At 44.1% G+C, this 20,274-nt stretch overlaps 5 protein-coding genes and 1 pseudogene across 5 annotated transcripts; 4 read left to right on the top strand and 2 right to left on the bottom strand.

Annotated features, from left to right (window-relative positions):
- The first annotated feature begins 14 nt into the window (after positions 1-14).
- slc10a2 (solute carrier family 10 member 2) lies at positions 15-5,335 on the top strand. Its single transcript, XM_062455559.1, has 6 exons — positions 15-541; positions 1,682-1,800; positions 2,304-2,392; positions 3,276-3,451; positions 3,832-3,989; positions 4,662-5,335. Exons 1-6 carry the CDS (start codon positions 144-146, stop codon positions 4,826-4,828), a joined length of 1,107 nt encoding a protein of 368 aa, XP_062311543.1. The 5' UTR covers positions 15-143; the 3' UTR covers positions 4,829-5,335.
- Positions 5,336-5,998: 663 nt separating this feature from the next.
- Positions 5,999-7,445, top strand: LOC134016961 (uncharacterized; annotated as a pseudogene).
- Positions 7,446-7,539: 94 nt separating this feature from the next.
- LOC134017154 (toll-like receptor 13) lies at positions 7,540-9,217 on the top strand. The gene has a single exon (XM_062456508.1). The coding sequence runs from the start codon at positions 7,587-7,589 to the stop codon at positions 9,144-9,146; it is 1,560 nt and encodes a 519-aa protein (XP_062312492.1). The 5' UTR covers positions 7,540-7,586; the 3' UTR covers positions 9,147-9,217.
- Positions 9,218-10,876: 1,659 nt separating this feature from the next.
- Positions 10,877-13,994, top strand: tlr20.4 (toll-like receptor 20, tandem duplicate 4). The gene has a single exon (XM_062456507.1). The coding sequence runs from the start codon at positions 10,979-10,981 to the stop codon at positions 13,862-13,864; it is 2,886 nt and encodes a 961-aa protein (XP_062312491.1). The 5' UTR covers positions 10,877-10,978; the 3' UTR covers positions 13,865-13,994.
- Positions 13,995-14,048: 54 nt separating this feature from the next.
- Positions 14,049-17,703, bottom strand: nepro (nucleolus and neural progenitor protein). Its single transcript, XM_062456509.1, has 9 exons — positions 17,584-17,703; positions 17,216-17,370; positions 16,948-17,036; positions 16,734-16,862; positions 16,393-16,470; positions 15,832-16,154; positions 15,676-15,734; positions 15,280-15,509; positions 14,049-14,540 (listed from the first exon to the last, which is right to left on the bottom strand). Exons 1-9 carry the CDS (start codon positions 17,666-17,668, stop codon positions 14,192-14,194), a joined length of 1,497 nt encoding a protein of 498 aa, XP_062312493.1. The 5' UTR covers positions 17,669-17,703; the 3' UTR covers positions 14,049-14,191.
- On the bottom strand, positions 17,626-19,882 carry tex30 (testis expressed 30). The gene is made up of 5 exons (XM_062456510.1): positions 19,788-19,882; positions 19,471-19,707; positions 19,198-19,249; positions 18,459-18,673; positions 17,626-18,196 (listed from the first exon to the last, which is right to left on the bottom strand). The coding sequence occupies exons 1-5, from the start codon at positions 19,803-19,805 to the stop codon at positions 18,038-18,040; spliced, it is 681 nt and encodes a 226-aa protein (XP_062312494.1). The 5' UTR covers positions 19,806-19,882; the 3' UTR covers positions 17,626-18,037.
- Positions 19,883-20,274: the final 392 nt, after the last annotated feature.

Genomic DNA, 20,274 nt, shown 5'->3' with positions numbered 1-20,274 from the left:
GTGGATACAGGGGAAGAACCAGAAGAGGTGCTATCAGGGGTCCTGCACTCCGTTCTCCTACTACCCAGGATCACGACTCCAAACGCCTCAGGAATCCTCCGCTCATCTCCTGCCTTTTCCCAACACCTTCCCCTCAGTCCGCTATGGCCTCCCCCATGACGACTCCGTCTCCCGGTGGCGCCTGCCACCCCAACGCCACCGTCTGCTCCGGAGAGTCCTGCCTGGTACCGCCTGACAACTTCAACCAGATCCTGAGCGTGGTTCTCAGCACCGTGTTGACGGTCATGCTGGCCATGGTCATGTTCGCCATGGGCTGCACCGTGGAGGCGTCCAAGCTCTGGGGCCACATCCGACGCCCCTGGGGCATCTTCATCGGCTTCCTCTGTCAGTTTGGCATAATGCCCTTCACAGCCTTCGCCCTGTCGCTGGCCTTCGACGTGCTGCCTGTGCAGGCCGTCGTCATCATCATCATGGGCTGCTGTCCTGGAGGGTCCAGCTCCAACATCATCGCGTACTGGCTGGATGGGGACATGGACCTCAGGTGAGGCTGGGAGGCTGGGGTATGGACCTCAGGTGAGGCTGGGGTATGGACCTCAGGTGAGGCTGGGAGGCTGGGGTATGGACCTCAGGTGAGACTGGGAGGCTGGGGTATGGACCTCAGGTGAGGCTGGGGTATGGACCTCAGGTGAGGCTGGGAGGCTGGGGTATGGACCTCAGGTGAGGCTGGGGTATGGACCTCAGGTGAGGCTGGGGTATGGACCTCAGGTGAGGCTGGGAGGCTGGGGTATGGACCTCAGGTGAGGCTGGGGTATGGACCTCAGGTGAGGCTGGGATATAGACCTCAGGTGAGGTTGGGATATGGACCTCAGGTGAGGTTGGGATATGGACTTCAGGTGAGGCTGGGATATGGACCTCAGGTGAGGTTGGGATATGGACCTCAGGTGAGGCTGGGGTACGGACGTCAGGTGAGGCTGGGATATGGACCTCAGGTGAGGCTGGGGTACGGACGTCAGGTGAGGCTGGGATATGGACCTCAGGTGAGGCTGGGATATGGACCTCAGGTGAGGCTGGGATATGGACCTAAGGTGAGGCTAGGATATGGACCTAATTATGAGCAATAGGCCTATTCGTTTGCCTATTTTCGTGAAGAAGGCGCCTGTATGTCTGTTGACAATCCATCATTTGTGTTATCTGTTTTGTCTATCAATTTGTCTATCAGCACAAAAAGTTACCTCAGTAATCACTTATGATCACCAATTCCAATTTGACTAATGTATTTACGATGTGTCATAACACCCAGAAGTCATTCACTGAAACATCTGCTGTGTTGCTGCACAACGCTATCACAGAGAGGCAATAGACCGACATTCACAATCTCACACTACTCATTTTGTGATCTTCGCGTAAGCCTTTCATTCTTTCCGCAGCAGTGTACCTGCAGGGGAGTCAGGTGGCTGAGCGGTTAAGGAATCGGGCTAGTAATCAGAAGGTTGCTGGTTCAATTCCTGGCCGTGCTAAATTACGTTGCGCAAGGCACTTCACTCTACTTGCCTCGGGGGGAATGTCCCTGTACTTACTGTAAGTCGCTCTGGATAAGAGCGACTGCTAAATGACTAAATGTAAATGTAATGTGAACTTCGTACCAACGTTGTGCCTACGTTGCATCTGTGTTTCCCTGTAGCATCAGCATGACTGCGTGCTCCTCCATCCTGGCGCTGGGTATGATGCCGCTGTGTCTGCTCATCTACACCTCCGTCTGGACGTCCGCAGACACCATCGAGATCCCGTACCAAAGCATCGGTAAGAACGCCACCCGGGGAGGAACATGTACTGACATCCGTACATCTTTAGCCCTCCGAATCAGAATCGGCTTTGTTGGCTAGAATGTACGCATACAAGGAATTTGGCTCCGTTTTTTTGTTTTTTTTGTTTACACCGTGCTCCCAATGTACTGACTCACACAGTATAGACAGTGCAAATAAAGTTAATAGTTAAGCTAAAATAGTACAAAAAAATACGTCTGTATATATAAGAGTGCAAAAGAATAATATTGGACAGATGTGGATGATTATGTACAATATGTACACATGTACCATGACGTCAAACCAAACTAAGAGCTCCAGTATGACATGGCCTTCACCGACCATCAGTCCTAATTATGACTTCATTTAATTAATAAAGAATGTAATTGTGTTTGTGTGTACCAGTTCACTGACAGTAAATTAACAAAGGAATTAGTTGAATGCTGGTCCACGCTGCAAATGAGTTGTCCAGTTCTGATGACTGTGTCTCCTTTCCTGCAGGCATCACTCTAGTGTCCCTTCTCATCCCTGTGGGCCTGGGAATCCTGGTCAAAAGCAAGTGGCCCAAAGTTGCCAAGAAGATTCTCAAGGTGAGAATGGGCCACTCCCTCCTGTCTCAGACACCCTGGTTTAACAGCCTGTTGTAAAGATTAGCCAGGCCTTTTAGGAGCCAGCAGGGCCGTGGAAGTGATAGCAGAGATGGGTACCACAGGTGGTAGAGGGGCAGTGGAGGTGGTAGCAGAAGGGGGTGGAGGTGGTAGCGGGGTAGTGGAGGTGGTAGCGGGGCAGTGGAGGTGGTAATGGGGCAGTGGAGGTGGTAGCGGGGTAGTGAAGGTGGTAGCGGGGCAGTGGAGGTGGTAGTGGGGCAGTGGAGGTGGTAGTGGGGCAGTGGAGGTGGTAGCGGGGTAGTGGAGGTGGTAGCGGGGCAGTGGAGGTGGTAGCGGGGTAGTGGAGGTGGTAGCGGGGCAGTGGAGGTGGTAGAGGGGCAGTGGAGGTGGTAGTGGGGCAGTGGAGGTGGTAGCGGGGTAGTGAAGGTGGTAGCGGGGCAGTGGAGGTGGTAGCGGGGCAGTGGAGGTGGTAGCGGGGCAGTGGAGGTGGTAGCGGGGTAGTGGAGGTGGTAGTGGGGCAGTGGAGGTGGTAGCGGGGCAGTGGAGGTGGTAGAGTGGCAGTGGAGGTGGTAGCGGGCTAGTGAAGGTGGTAGTGGGGCAGTGGAGGTGGTAGCGGGGCAGTGGAGGTGGTAGCGGGGCAGTGGAGGTGGTAGAGGGGCAGTGGAGGTGGTAGTGGGGCAGTGGAGGTGGTACAGGGGCAGTGGAGGTGGTAGTGGGGCAGTGGAGGTGGTAGCGGGCTAGTGAAGGTGGTAGTGGGGCAGTGGAGGTGGTAGCGGGGCAGTGGAGGTGGTAGAGGGGCAGTGGAGGTGGTAGAGGGGTAGTGGAGGTGTATGTGGTTGGATGACGTCACCTTGTGTGTCTGCAGGTGGGCTCCATCATGGGCTTCCTGCTCATCATCATCATCGCGGTGGTGGGAGGCGTGCTGTACCAGTCCTCCTGGACCATCTCTCCCTCGCTCTGGATCATCGGGGCCATCTACCCTCTGGTGGGGTTCGGCCTGGGCTTTCTCCTGGCCCGCTTCGTGGGGCAGCCCTGGCACAGGTATCCCCTCTGTCAGTGTTATGTATGGTTCTGCATGTCAGTGTTATGTATGGTTCTGCATGCGTCAAGGGCCAGATTCAGTTGAACTGTGATTTGATAAAACATGCATTACAGTTTTTTTTTTTTTTTTTTTTTTTTTTTTTTTACTTCACAACGAAAAACGGGTCCTTTACATTTAGATGTTTACCATTTGTATCCAAAAACTATGTGTGTCTAGAGCAGGGGAATAAACTGCACCTACCAGTCACTAGTATTCGATCCTAGCTAGTGCTCCCCACGTTCAAATGGAAAGAACAGACCCCATACAACCATACAGCATCAACAGTCATCTGTGATGGGTGGAACTGTGGTCAGATCTCTTGTTTCTCTCGCGTGTTCAGGTGTCGCACCATCGCCCTGGAGACGGGCTTCCAGAACTCCCAGCTGTGCAGCACCATCGTCCAGCTGTCCTTCTCTCCTTCCGAGCTGGAGGTCATGTTTGCCTTCCCTCTCATCTACAGCATCTTCCAGCTGGTGGTAGCCCTCCTAGCTGTGGGAGGTAAAGACCTGTTGCCAGAGTGCTGTCTTGTCTATAGATATTTAAAAGTCAGGATTAGGGTTACCGCTTCTGTACAATTTAGGTCATTAAGGATTGTCTTAGCAAGTGTGGTAAGGATATCTACCTGTCCATATTACTTAATCTACGAGAGCTAGTTCTGTCTATGTTTCCCTATCAGTTTAACTTATTAGTATTTATTCTTGAAGAAATACTTTTGACCTTTTGTATGGCTTTAATGGACAGAGACGTTAGAGATAGACAGGAAATGTATGGGAGAGATAGAAAGGAAATCATACAGAAATGACCCGAGCCGGAATCGAACCCGGGCCACTGTGTGTGCCTCAGTCTGTATAGCACTCTATAGCACTGGGAGTCAGGTGGCTGAGCGGTGAGGGAATCGGGCTAGTAATCCGAAGGTTGCCAGTTCGATTCCCGGTCATGCCAACTGACGTTGTGTCCTTGGGCAAGGCACTTCACCCTACTTGCCTCTGGGGAATGTCCCTGTACTTACTGTAAGTCGCTCTGGATAAGAGCGTCTGCTAAATGACTAAATGTAAATGTAAATGTAGCACTCAGTGGTGCCCCTGCCCTGGTGGTTGTAACGTGGGTTGAAACGTGGGTTGGCTTCAGGCTGTTTGGGCTGATGTGTGATGTCGTTCCTCCCTTCCCCAGGGTACCAGACGTACAAGAGGAACTGCGGCTCTTCCCGGGAGGGCGGCGAGGGGGACGCAGAGGCCCCCTCCTCCGGAGAGAAGAAGGAGTACGAGCTGGACAACAACGCCTTCGAGTGTGACGAGAACTCAAACACGGGCGTCAAAGGGAAGGTCACCCCCCTGTGAGCAGCTGCAGACGCCGCCTCGGCCCAGGAAACAGTCAAGCAGCGAAACGGACGCACTGGTGACGCCAAGCCAGCCCCCCTCAAGCTCCTGAGACACACAGCGAGTAACACTGACGACGGTAACACATTGACGCCCTCTACTGGCGGGAGGTGTGCATGACAGGTGCCACAATCACTTTTTTATTTCCGTAAAGCTGTACCTCGAGTCGGATGTTTCATCAGGCCCACCATGCTTCGCATTTTAGAAGAGTATATACGTGCAAAACTTTATATAAATATATGTGGCTTATATATATCTCAACAGGATAGGGTTACGGTTGTGATGCTGAAGTGTTCTGAGTTGGTCATGCTTTGGGCATAAGTAACTTCCTTGAAGACAACGTCATCTTTGCTCTACCAAAGACAGAGACTTACTTTTCAGTCATTTCTGAACAACAAGAGGGATAAACTGTATATATTTAACGTAATTTATTAGCATTGGGCTAAAAAAACATATATAACATTCTATTTAAATTTCAGTATATTGTTTTATTCAGGGATACTACTATAGTCCAGTTAATATAAGGTTTCATGAGTACCGAAAGTACTCATACATTCATACGTTTTTAAGATATTTAAATTATAATTCAATTATGATTTAAATTGTATTTTATTGTATTTCAAGTGCATATTCTGGAGCATATTTTGCAGCCTTTCTAAATATTAAACTATTCAGGCTAAGCCTAGAAATGATCTGAATGATTCTTAGAAATTGTACCATGAAATGTTTATATTTATGTGTATTAGTTATTTCCTCAATAAAATATGTTTTCTTTTTATCCAACTGTTTTTCCAAATTACTTTTTATACAGGTACATCGTTTTATGGATGACTCTTACAATAACTGTATATAAAAACAATCCACTTCAGCATTTTAGCTAGCTGACATTAGATAACTGTATTTCTACTACACTTAAAATGTAATGAATATTATTGTAATAGCTATTAAATTATATGTAATTACATGACATGCATCCACATCTATCATAACTCAAGTGTAACCCAGCATAGGGACGGCTAAAAAACGAATTACAACCTAACAGTCAAACCTATATTTTCTTGTTAATTTTCTTTTGTTTCTGCATGGTCGAAAAATACCAGATTAGCATTTGGGAAGAGAACTGAGAGTTTCAAAGACAAAAACAGAATGTTTTTATTAAGATAGTAGATAACCATCTCTGGTTCCTCTCGTGTTGCTTTCAACACAACATTTACAAACACATTCTAGCACTGATCAGTTTGAAATACTCTTCACTTTAAAGTGGTTTCAAAACAACGTAGCGTGACATAAAGAAGCAGACAGCAGAAAGTCAGTTAAGATTGTCATCTTACAAGACCAACATTGGATGAAGACATCATTTCACATCCTGAATTTTATGAATTATTTTTTATTGAGTACTTTTCTAGAGAAGATGACTTTTGCATTTCACCATTTTTGGATTCTGTGTGTTTGGATTGAGACAGTTTTTACATGGATGCATCCAAAATGTTACATTTATGACATTGAAGACGGAAATAAAACGTTACCGTTATGTTTAGGATACTCTGGATACACGGCTGATTGTAAACATGTCAACTCCATTGAGAAAGATTTAACTGGACTCCCTCCTGGTCTAAATAATCCCTGACAAGGAGCAATGGTTCTCTCCACATGGGGGTTTTCTCACAGTTTCAGGATCTTAAGTTTTTACAGATACAAGGCTGCTTTACACATATTCTTCCAACCGGTGGTGTTAAGGGTCTCCCAAGTCTGCAGCATTTCATGTTGGATGGACAACAGTCTGGTAACTCAGGAGAGTGCTGTCATGGTAACTTTGATGCACATTCATTCAGTGACCTAGTAAACCTAAAAACAATGACAATATGTCATTACAGATTATCTGCAATGACACCAGATATTTTCAATCTAATGTTTAATTTGCAGACTTTATCCATATATGAATGTTGTGTTCATGAGTTGTCAGAAATAGTGTGCAGAATAATGAATATACAATCACTGCAAGAGCTGTTCATCAGAGCACAAGAAGTTGGAGATACAACCTGTAAACTGCTCTGTCCTGATTGGTAACAGCAGCATACCACCTGTTTTACTAGCCAACTTAAAGAAGTCAAGTTTACATGTTGGTCATATTAAGGGTTTAGAAGAGGGTGCACTAACATGGCTACAAAACTTGTCATGGTTTGAAGGAGGATAGTCAGGATATCCTGGTACACATTCCCTTATCAGGCCTGAAGCAAATCATCCTCTTAGAGGTAACTCCTTATAACATCAGTGAGGAAATTGATTTCAAATCGATTTGTGATGTTGTTTCTAAAATGTCTGTAAAGACGATTATTGTGTGGTCAGGTTATAATTACAGGTCCACATCCACAAGTTTCAGTTCTTGTATAGGGCTAGAGAAGATGGTTCTCGAAGGCTGGGGTAGAGAACACCCTATACCACTTAGTTTCAAATTAGATTTCATTACTGGTCTGAGAAATCTCAAAACGTTGCAAGTTGACTTTGTAGGACAAAGACCTGATATGGGGGATCTCTGTTCCTTCCACACAAAGACTATATCGAGGTTGACAAAACTTAAATTACGCATCTATTTACAAAAGTTAGTTGCAAAACAATTACCTGTCTCAGACACCTCCAGTATTTGGATCTATCATATAATACAATTTCATACATTGAAGCTTCAGCTTTCTTTGGATTGAATAAATTAAAGTTATTGTATATGAAACAAAACTTATTAACAGATATAAAAATGAACACATTTTTTGGTTTAGAAAAGTTGACACTATTAGACGTGACTGAGAATCCACTTGTCCACATCGAGGCAGGGTCATTTTCACATCTTGGCAGTCTGAGCCAAGTGTCTCTTGGAAACCTACGCCTCCCTCCATCACAGACGATGATCAAGCTGAATCTGTCAGAAATCTTCAGCAGCAGCCTTAGTCAGCTGACTCAGCTGAACATTAATTCAGGTGTGAGGCCAATGCAGCTGGTGGTTGGGGCTTCTGTTTCCTCCAATCAGAACCTGAGTCTCCAACTGAAGGGTCAGACTGTGACATTTGAGGACTGTGACGGGCCATTCTTTGAGTCTGTGGTCCATCTGAAAGCTGACACAGAGCAGATCCTTTGTGGATCAGAATTCATAGGAAGGTTCTTCCAGTCTTTGGAGACATTTGAGTTTAGGTCCAAGCTCTCAGCAAAAAGTATAGATTTGACACAATTGAATAAGATGGTTCACTTGAGGAAGCTGATTTTGACAGAGGTGGATCTTTCATATCAGACCTCCGCTGACGCTATTGTCCACAATCTGACCAAATTGGAGGAACTGAAACTTTTGGCATGTAGGTTAAACATCTTGGAGGGTAGTTTAACGAAAGACCTTAGATCTTTAAGAACATTCTTTGTGCATATGAGAAACATCTATAATGTGATCTATAGCTTCACAGAACCTCTAGTTAGTCTAAAATACATAAAGTTTGAGGATTTTGAGACTTTCTGCAGTTGTGACAATGCCTGGCTTGTTCCCTGGGCAAAGACTCAGAAACAGATTGAAGTGATTATAAATCCCTTAGAGGCAGAAGAATTTGATGTAAACAGTCTTAAATGCTTGTCATACAATGGGATGGACAGAATTAACTTCCTCAAGTACTCAGAGGCCAACTGCAGTGCAGATCCTGGCTTTCTACTGTTTCTTGCCACCAGCCTCGGGGTCCTGTTGTTCATGCTGGTGGTGCTGCTCCACAACCTGGCTGGTCACTACCTCCTCCCCCTCTACCACATCACCCTGGGCTGGCTGTCTGAGGCCACGCGCTCCAAAAGCAGACGGCGCTACAACTATGACGCGTTCGTGTCCTACAGCGGAAAGGACGAGCGCTGGGTGGTGGAGGAGCTGCTGCCCAACCTGGAGCAGAGAGGACCTCCTTTCCTGCGCCTCTGTCTGCACAGCAGGGACTTCCAGCTGGGGAAGGACATTGTGGAGAACATCACCGAGAGCCTCTACCGGAGCCGTCACACCCTCTGCTTGGTCAGCCGCCACTACCTCCACAGCAACTGGTGCTCCCTGGAGATGAGGCTGGCCACCTGCCGTCTGCAGGCCGAGCACAGGGACGTGCTCATCCTGGTCTTCCTGGAGAAGATCTCCCCTCGCCGGCTGTCCGTCCATCACAGGCTGGCACGGCTGGTAAAGACTAGGACCTATCTAGACTGGCCCCAGGAACCAGGTCAGCAAGAGGCCTTCTGGGTCAAACTGTGGACTAAACTGAAACCTCCAACCCAAGACTGACATTTCTAGTAGTACTTTTCAAATCAACTACTGTTTTGGGGGTTAGGGTTTGGGTTAGTGTTAGGGATGAGGGCCACAAGCAGGACATTACATCAGTAGGATATTAGGTAGATCCTACATTTGTCCTGATTTTATATCACGTTGTTTGAAACACACAATTTTTATGACCCTAACACTAACCCTTTCCCAGATCAAGTTTGTGACATTATTTTTTTGTTTTGTTTTACAGCCTTAAGATGTTCGGACTGGACTCTGATTAGTCCTGTGTTATACATTGTTGTTTGTACATGAATTGTTAAATGATTGTTGTTACTTATTGTATTGCTGCCTCCTGCTCGATATGTTACTTTCCACATTTTGTAATAAATATTTGTTCTATGTTAGTACAAAGTTTGTGTTTACTTCCCAATCCTTCATTAACAACATAATAATAAGGTATGCAAGTAGATTTTTGTTGAAGACAGTCGTAAATTTGTAATGTCACTTTTTAGGATCAAACTCCGTAGGTAAAGGCAGACACAGAAGACATCCACAGTTAAAGCACAGTTACACAGTACTATACGTTACTGTACTGTACTGTTGTAGGAGGACTTTGAAAAGTAGACAGAGTTCTAGTGTGTTTTGGAAAAAAATACCAAAGGGAAAATTGACAAAGGGGTTAGTATGTTTGTTTTGGATGAAATAAGCAAAGGGGTTAGTATGTGTGTTTTGAATGAAATTACCAAAGTGGTTAGTATGTGTGTTTGGGATGAAATTACCAAAGGGGAAATTAGATTTTACTGGGGCACAACAGATTAATACCAGGGCATGTGCCCCAGTAAATAGGGTCTAGCAACACCCCTGGTTCTAGTGACATCATGGACGATCAAAGGAGAACGGGTCCCAGCTGAGCTCAGTTTAGTGTCATACAGCAGTAAAGGGTCTGTCAATACTTGTGTTAAGATGAGTAATACATTTCCCCCAAAATTCAACTTACATTTTTGGATATTTTTTTTTATTAAGTATAGGACCTTCACAGTTACGTCTTGACTACTCTCCAAAGGCACAGTGCTCCATGCTCCTCACACTAGATGTGGATATAATACCGGTCGGCTATGTCTGTTTAAGGTGTTGTTTCCAAACATATATGGTTATACAACATGTGTATGTGCTAAAAAGGACTGGTAGAAAGAAGTTAAATTCCAAGTGTGATAAATAATAATGACAAAAATTGTTAGAAGACTTCAGAAAATCATCCTCTTCTTGACACAGTTACCCCAAGTATAACCACATGCAGACCAGACATGAATGGCTCTTACAATAATTGTATATAAAAACATTAAGTAAAATGTAGTTCTTAAAGTCCACTTCAGAATTTTAGCTAGCTGACATTAGATAACTGACATGTATTGCTACTACACTTAAAATGTAATGAATATTATTTTATTAGTTATGAAATTATATGTAATTACGTGACATTCATCAACATCTGTCATAACTCAAGTGTAACACAGCATAGGCAAGGGCTGAAAAACTAAATACAATGTAACAGTAAAACCTATATTTTCTCGTTTAAACTATTATATTTTTCTGCATGGTCGAATAACCAAATTAGCATTTGGGAAGAGGAACTGAGAGTTTCAAAGACAAAAACAGCATGTTCTTATTAAGATAGTAGATAACCATCTCTGGTTCCTCTCGTGTTGCTTTCAACACAATGTAGTGTGAAATGAAGAAGCAGACAGCAGAAAGTCAGTTAAGATTATCATCTTACAAGACCAACACTGGATGAAGACGTCATTTCACATCCTGAATTTTATGAATTATTTTCATTGAGTACGTTCCCAGAAAAGATGACTTTTGCATTTCACCATTTTTGGATTCTGTGTGTTTGGATTCAGCCAGTTTTGACATGGATGCATCCAAAATGTTACATTTATGACATTGAAGACGGAAAGATGACGTTTCTGTCATGTTCAGGACACTCTGGATACACGGCTGATTGTAAACATGTCAACTCCATTGAGAAAGATTTAACTGGACTCCCTCCTGGTCTGAATAACATCTGCATCTCCCTGACAACAAGGAGCAATGGTTCTCTCCACATGGGGGTTTTCTCACAGTTTCAGGATCTGAAGTATTTGGAGATACAAGGCTGCTTTACTCACATTCTACCAACCGGTGGTGTTCAGGGTCTCCCAAGTCTGCAGTATCTCAGGTTGGATGGACAACAGTCTGGTAACTCAGGAGATTGCTGTCATGGTAACTTTGATGCACATTCATTCAGTGACCTAGTAAACCTAAAAACAATGACCATAATGTATTATAGATTACCTGCAATGGCACCAGATATTTTCAATCTAATGTTTAATTTGCAGATTTTAACCATATACGAATGTTGTGTTTATGAGTTGTCAGAAATAGTGTGCAGAATAATGAATATACAATCACTGCAAGAGCTGTTAATCAGAGCATACGAAGTTGAAGAGATACAACCTGTAAACTGCTCTGTCCTGATTGGTAACAGCAGCATACCACCTGTTTTACTAGCCAACTTAAAGACGTCAAGTTTAAATGTTGGTCATATTAAGGTTTTAGAAGACGGCGCACTAACATGGCTACAAAACTTGTCATGGTTTGAAGGAGTACAGAGTCAGGATATCCTGGTACGCATTCCCTTGTCCGGCCTGAAGCAAATCAACACCTTACTTTTAAGTGCTCTTGACATCAGTGAGGAAATTGACTTCAAATTGATTTGTGATGTCGTTTTTAAAATGTCTGTAAAGCGGATAATTGTGTCGTCAGGTTATAATTACAGGTCTGCATCCACCAGTGTCAGTTCTTGTACAGGACTAGAGATCATGGTTCTCAACGGCTGGGGTAGAGAACACCCTATACCACTTAGTTTCAAGTTAGATTTCATTAATGGTCTGATCAATCTCAAAGTGTTGAAAGTTACCTCGGTAGGACAAAGACCTGATATGGGGGATCTCTGTTCCTTCCACACAAAGACTATATCGAGGTTGACAACACTTCACTTGAGCATCTGTTTACAAAAGTTAGTTGCAAAACAATTTAGCTGTTTCAGGCACCTCCAGTATTTGTATCTATCATATAATACAATATCATACATTGAAGATTCAGCTTTCTTTGGATTGAATAAATTAGAGTTCTTGTATATGAACGACAACAAATTAACAGATATAAAAATGAACACATTTTTGGGTTTAGAAAAGTTGACACTATTAGACGTGACTGAGAACCCACTTGTCCACATTGAGGCAGGGTCATTTTCACATCTTGGCAGTCTGAGCCAAGTGTCTCTTGGAGACCTACGCCTCCCTCCATCACAGACGATGATTAAGCTGAATCTGTCAGAAATCTTCAGCATCAGCCTTAGTCAGCTGACCCAGCTGTACATTAGTTCAGGTATGAGGCCAATGCAGCTGGCGGTTGGGGCTTCTGTTTCCTCCAATCAGAACCTGAGTCTCCAACTCAAGGGTCAGACTGTGACATTTGAGGACTGTGGCGGGCCATTCTTTGAGTCTGTAGTCCATCTGAATGCTGACACAGAGCAGATCCTTTGTGGATCAGAATTCATAGGAAGGTTCTTCCAGTCTTTGGAGACATTTGAGTTTAAGTCCAAGCTCTCAGCGAAAAGTATAGATTTGACACAATTGAATAAGATGGTTCACTTGAGGAAGCTGATTTTGACAGAGGTGGATCTTTCAAATCAGACCTCCGCTGACGCTATTTTCCACAATCTGACCAAATTGGAGGAACTGAAACTTTTCGCATGTAGGTTAAACATCTTGGAGGGTAGTTTAACAAAAGACCTTAGATCTTTAAGAACATTCTTTGTGCATATGAGAAACATCTATAATGTGATCTATAGCTTCACAGAACCTCTAGTTAGTCTAAAATACATAGAGTTTGAGGATTTTGAGACTTTCTGCAGTTGTGACAATGCCTGGCTTGTTCCCTGGGCAAAGACTCAGAAACAGATTGAAGTGATTATAAATCCCTTGGAGGCAGAAGAATTTGATGTAAACAGTCTTAAATGCTTGTCATACAATGGGATGGACAGAATTAACTTCCTCAAGTACTCAGACGCCAACTGCAGTACAGATCCTGGCTTTGTACTGTTTCTTGCCACCAGCCTCGGGGTCCTGTTGTTCATGCTGGTGGTGCTGCTCCACAACCTGGCTGGTCACTACCTCCTCCCCCTCTACCACATCACCCTGGGCTGGCTGTCTGAGGCCACACGCTCCAAAAGCAGACGGCGCTACAACTATGACGCGTTCGTGTCCTACAGCGGAAAGGACGAGCGCTGGGTGGTGGAGGAGCTGCTGCCCAACCTGGAGCAGAGAGGACCTCCTTTCCTGCGCCTCTGTCTGCACAGCAGGGACTTCCAGCTGGGGAAGGACATTGTGGAGAACATCACCGAGAGCCTCTACCGGAGCCGTCACACCCTCTGCTTGGTCAGCCGCCACTACCTCCACAGCAACTGGTGCTCCCTGGAGATGAGGCTGGCCACCTGCCGTCTGCAGGCCGAGCACAGGGACGTGCTCATCCTGGTCTTCCTGGAGAAGATCTCCCCTCGCCGGCTGTCCGTCCATCACAGGCTGGCACGGCTGGTAAAGACTAGGACCTATCTAGACTGGCCCCAGGAACCAGGTCAGCAAGAGGCCTTCTGGGTCAAACTGTGGACTAAACTGAAACCTCCAAGCCAAGACTGACATTTCCAGGAGTACTTTTCAAATCAACTACTGTTTTAGGGTTAGGGATGAGGTTACATTAAGGTAACAGTGGTGTACTATTTAGAACATTGTGCTTGCACATCTTCAGAAAACACACAATATTTCTCAATCTACGGCCCTACGGGACAATAAAAATTACGCTTTGCAGTAATCTGTGGTTACTTTGTATAATTGTTTTTTTATTTGGATGGTTCAACTCTTGGAAAATGTTTAATATGACACACACAGAAAAAATTGGTGAATGACTAGTGGATGCTTTAAAACTATATATGATCTAATAACATCCTATCATCCTAAAATCTTGTCTCAGAAATCTAAGGAAGCAAATATGTCATCTATATCATTTAAGTTGGCACAGGGTGTGGTGTCTTCTGAGGGTTCATACACTTTCTCACTTCTGCTAATATCAGACAGATCTTTTTGTTCAGACAGATTCTCCAGTGGGTCCACAAAAGACAACACTGCAGATTTCTGCCTCCGTCTGTCGGATAGTTTTCTGTGAACACCGACTTCTTTCTTGATCAATCGGAGTCTAGTTTTAGGGTGTGCCCTCCGCCACATTGTGATTGGTTCCTGCCAGGTCCTGGGAGGGGCTTGTTTCCCTGCCAACGCCCACCTGACTTGCAGTTTGTAGCTCCTTAACTTCCTCTGAACACTGGAGTCCAAGAATAAACATGCATGTAGATGAATCATTCCTTTCTAAATTCTCAAAAAGGGCAATTTCTCTGTACTTCACCTTGTAATAAACTAAGAAAATAGACTCGGACAGATGGACGTTTACAAGTTGTCTTTGACTTAATTTATAAAAGCTGGCATGGTTAACAAGGTTCCAGTGCAATTAGCCCATTTACTAGCTCAGGTTCCAACAACAGCCAAGAACAACTCACCACCTGGCTCCATGGTGTGCAAGTCCCAGTCCACCCTGGCTGAATGTGTGCTAGTGCATGTGTGCTAGTGCATGTGTGCGAGTGCATGTGTGCGAGTGCATGTGTGCGAGTGCATGTGTGCTAGTGCATGTGTGCTAGTGCATGTGTGCTAGTGCATGTCGTTTGTATGGGTGGGTCTAAATAACTAAACTGAAAATCTCCCTTAACCCTTGTGTTATCTTCGGGTCATTCTGACCCATCAGTCATTGGGACCCACCGTCGTATTGCGACAGATTTACCGCATACAAAGACAAAGTGAAGCATTTTCTTTTAACCGTTGGGCTGTCTCAGACCCCCCACATTGCAAAGGTTAAAAGAAAATTATTTTAATTTGTTTTTGTATTGGGTAAAATTGGGTAAACACAACGATGGTTCGTTATGAACCTTTGGGTCATGTGACCCGAAGGCAGCACGAGGGTTAAACAGTAGGCTAATAGGGTTGGGACAGCATTTTGATATTTTAAATACCTGTATCCTGCGGCTTCTAGATGTTTCATCCGCCGACAGCTCAGGTGCAGAAATGCCAGGCGTCTAGTCTCTTGTGGAAGCCTCTGACGTTTGCACCAGCGAAGCATTCCCCCCAAGTGGGATGACACGGCACTGAATGTACCTGCTGCTTTCACAGGCTTTAGGAACTTCCTCTTTTGATCAACCGTGATGGTACCCTGCGAGGAGAACTGTTCCGATTCTATTGATACCTACAATAGTAGAATATTAACATTTCATACAAAAATCACAAATTATACAAAAATCACAAATTATACAAAAATCACAAATTATACAAAAATCACAAATTATTGGATGATCATTTAATGGTTGATATACAATAATTTACTGACATCCCATAACAAGAATCAGGCTTACCTCAGTGATAATGCCATGGGTTTGTTTCACCAAAGCCTTCACATTAAATCCAGGCACATCTTGAAAGGAGATGCATACTTAGCAAATTTCACAACACCAAAACATACTCAACAAAAACAAGCGTAGGTTACCATTTCCTTGCCATTTGCTAGCTACCTGAATCACCCATCCTTTGGAACAAAACTGCTTCTCCCAGATCGATTCTCCGACTCGTGTTAGCGCGATGTAAACCCCCCAACTGCTTCGTCTCCTCCCCCTCAGACAGCCTGGTGAGCCAGGGGGACCCTGGTCCAGCATGGGGGAGTTCCCGCTTCACCAGGGCAGGGAGGTCAGAGGGCCCCAGGAACTGGGTGATGTCTAAGGGCAGGGTGAAGTCTCCTAGGGAGGGCAAGAGCTGAACCTGAGACACCTCCTGCAGAAGCCCCAGGAGCTGTTGGTAAAGAGGGGCCAGGGTGCCCAGGATGCCCCGGAAAAACACCCTAAACAGCCATACAACAGATGTCAACAGCAGTGGGGATTGTACAGGAAAAACAGGATTATTTCTAGGTAGACATTTAAAAAAACAGATAATGTCATGCTGTGTGCCTGAAAGTGCTTTTCCAAGCTTGTGGAGTATTTACTAGGTGGTGGTGGTGTAGTGCGTGTGTGGTGTACATACATCCTTGGGTACGTATTTGCATGCATATGTTACTTCCCATTCACGAACACCCTACTTACCATAGTCGACTGACCATGCTCGTGAGTATCACATTGAATATGATGAATTCTTTACATCGGAGATGTTGCCTTGCCAGTCTGATTAATACGTAGGTCAAGGCAAAAATACAAAACATTGTAACCAACTAACACACATATACGCACTACTTTGCGTATGCACATACTGTATATGTGGGGTATATACTTATACATGCCATGCGTATGCACATACTGTATATGTGGGGTATATACTTATACATGCCATGTGTATGCACATACATGCTGGGTATATTACTTATACATGCTGGGTACACATATGCTGTGTATTTGCTATGTGTGTTCCTTGTTCTTTGGAAGGATACATGAAGGCTCTGGTACAGTGGTGGAGAAGGCATCTCATCAGGCTGGATGCTCCCAGAACTTTGAGACAGAGCCACTCCAGCATCGGCTGACTAGGGACGGGACATTGGCCCACCTTGATAGCAAGCTGCCTGCAGACAACCGTAAAGCACACCACGATGTAGCTGTTCTTGAAACCACATTCTTGAAAACGGCTCATTTGGGACATGAAGCTACCTTTGCATATGATTTGGACATAGTTCCCTCAGGTCCAGGAGGGCTGTTTCCAACTTCATTTCTTTCAATCGGTTGATGCATTGTTCAATCTGTGGAAAACGGGAATTTGTAAATCAATAATATTCACCCCCCATTAACTCAGGAAAATGCCCATAAATAGTATAGCCGTAAACCTTTAATCATTTCTAATGTTTGTCATAAAAAGACGTGTATGTAGTGAATGAACCAGGCGACCAGCATATGTGTATGAAACAATCCTTACGCCTACCTGTTTCAATACTCTGAAAGGCTTGTGCTGTCTGAAGGCGTTTTTAAATGCATAAAGCAACTCGTACAGAACGCGTATCTCAGTTTGAAGAACTTGACTCTTAAGCAACTTCAGGACTTTGATATTCTCTTCTTGAATATTGTTTAGAGTTAAACCTGGGGACATCACAAAGCATGAACGAAATAATATCAACATCGCAAGGGCATGGTTTCGAAGGTAACTGTCTAGCAATACATGCCCCACGTGGGTAACTTGGCTTCAACTAGTTGTTGGATAGCCTACTGGCATGTTATTGTACGTGAAACAACTTAGCAAATTACACATTCATGCACTAAACATATTGAGCACAGTATTTATATGTAAATTACCTGTTGCATTACTGAAAGGTATACGAACGCTTGAAACGGCACTTGGAAAAGGAATGTTTATTCTGTTCCACCGTTCTTCGGCCATGCTGAATTCTCAGCACAAACACGGAAGTACATGTATACACCAATCAGAATCAAATACGCATTTACGTCAACATTTGGTTTAAAGATACAGTGCAAGACTTTGCGATGTGCTTCATGAAAGAAAGTGTGAATGCCTGTAACCAGACCCATCTGCCATGCCATATCCACCTTATTCCTCCCATGATACGTGGGCTACGTGTTACATTGTCGGATAACATATACAGAGACCGTTTATTTACTATTTGGATGTAGATAACAGCTATGCTAAACCACATCATATTTGGGAAAACAATATTAGTCACAGGCAACAACTTAGTCACACATGAAATCAATTAATTATTTCACGAACAGTAAGCTTGACCACAAAGCGTCAGGTGTGCTGCAAAACCCAGGAGAGGACCCGTGAGTTCACTTCATCCATGACAGATTCCTCGGCCCTCCCCTTCAGTGTGAGTCCGTGGCTGGCCCCCTCGACCCAGTAGACGGTAGCAGGAGCCGTCATCTCCTCCACCACATCCTCCAGGAGAGTCTGCACAAAGGTCACAAAAGTGTTTGTTGTGAGAGTGGAAAACAATACCTAACACACAAAAAAACATCAAAACACAACAAAAAAACAAAAACAAAAAAATAAATAAATGTATGTAATGCCTGTCATTAAAAGACTAAAGGGTGTTTCTGAACAGGAACAGCGCAATGGTAGAGCTATAATGTGCAAGATGACTAGAACGCAAGGTGTGTTGCAGTGATTGATGTGTGCAGATCGACACTGGTGGTTCCTGACCCAGTCTCACCCTTTCACACATGTTGTCTCTGGTGCCCGAGACAAAAAGCACAGGCACCTCTACAGGCAGCCCCCGAAGGTTCTCACTCCTCTGGCAGTGCGTGTGTTTCTGGCCTGGGGGGTACAGGGGGAAGGACAGACAGACCAGGCCCTGGACTGTATCCTTAGTCCCGTCACTGAGCTGCCTGGCCAGGGCAGAGGCTACACGAGACCCCATAGACCTGCCTGGTGGAGGAGGGGTTACAGCAGTTGATTACCGAATGGTTATTTGCCTTAAACTGCGGTACATTTACATTTAGCAGACGCTCTTATCCAGAGCGACTTACAGTAAGTACAGGGACATTCCCCCGAGGCAAGTTGGGTGAAGTGTCTTGCCCAAGGACACAACGTCATTTTGCACGGCCGGGAATCGAACTGGCAACCTTCAGATTACTAGCCCGATTCCCTAACCGCTCAGCCATCTGACCCCAGATGGCTGAGCCCCATTCTACCACCCCCGCGGTAGAATGGAAGCAAATCAGTGACATGTTTAGAATTTTAAAAGGCATTGAATACGAATAGAATTTAAACACCACCGAATTTGTTGGTTTTGAATTCAGCTCTTTAATATTGAAATATGAATTTATTTCAATGTTTTAAACAAATCTGATTCCCCCCCAAAAAATATATACTGTATATATATTTTAATGCTGCTTTGTGATACATAACGTAAGCCTACATATAATCTTTATTATACATACTGCACTCACCACAAATAAATATTTTTCTTAGTGTGAATTGCTTGAGGTCTTGAACATAATCCTGTAAAATATAGGACGTGGAATTACTTCATATTTATGGGAAATTTGATCAATTGTCTTAATATTATAATAACGATCGTAATTGTCTCATCTTATTAGACAGTATAATTTACTTTGCTGATAATTATTATCAGACCTATTTTACATAATATAGGCTTAAGTAATTTGGGGTTTTGAAGTGGCTGTAGTAGCATCTTACTTAGAATATTTTTTAATTCTTACCCAAACGGCATGATAAGCCTTAAGCCTGTAAGCAAAATGTAAACCTTTACACGTGAAGCGGAGACAAACTATTCCTTTCGAGGCTGCAGCATGAGCCATAGAAACCAGATGTTTGAAGTTCATATCACCACCAGCACCATGCGTAAGTATCATAGCTGTGCGGACATCACTCGACTCCGCAGGAACGGTTAACGCAGCATCGAGATGTCTCGTCCCAAAAGGTACAAGCAGCTTTTCCTGTAAATACATATAAGATACTAATTAGTACGTCAGCTCTACGGTGTTAGCGACCATATCCTTCTAAAGCGAGTCATCACCTCGTAAAACAGGTCCATTTGTTTAGCCCGCGGTTTGTTCTCTTGTCAATTTCCGGCGTTCTGTATAAAATACATAGTCTGCCGATAATATATCGACATCTAGTGTAAGGGGGTCGCAATTGTTGGGACACGGAACAATGTGCCTTTGGAAAGTAGTCTAAAGGTGTTGTAAAATTGATCCAACAAATGTTTTTATATTTTTTAATCGAATTGTTTTATACATTTATGACTGAAATCTTAACACAAGTATTTACAGGCCCTTTACTTCTGTAGGACGCACTAAACTGAGCTCATACTGTGTCCCGTTCTCCTTTGATCGTCCATGATGTCTCGAGAACTCTGTCTACTTATCATTGTACAACAGTACAGTACAGTAAAGTATAGTACTGTGTAACTGTGCTTTAACTGTGGATGTCTTCTGTGTCTGCCTTTACCTACAGAGTTTGATCCTAAAAAGTGACATTACAAACTAATTATTAACGACCGT

Source organism: Osmerus eperlanus, chromosome 3, assembly GCF_963692335.1.
Source record: "Osmerus eperlanus chromosome 3, fOsmEpe2.1, whole genome shotgun sequence".
NCBI lineage: Eukaryota > Metazoa > Chordata > Actinopteri > Osmeriformes > Osmeridae > Osmerus > Osmerus eperlanus.
The sequence above is the reverse complement of the archived record's forward strand: the minus strand, read 5'-3'. Positions and strand labels throughout refer to the sequence as shown.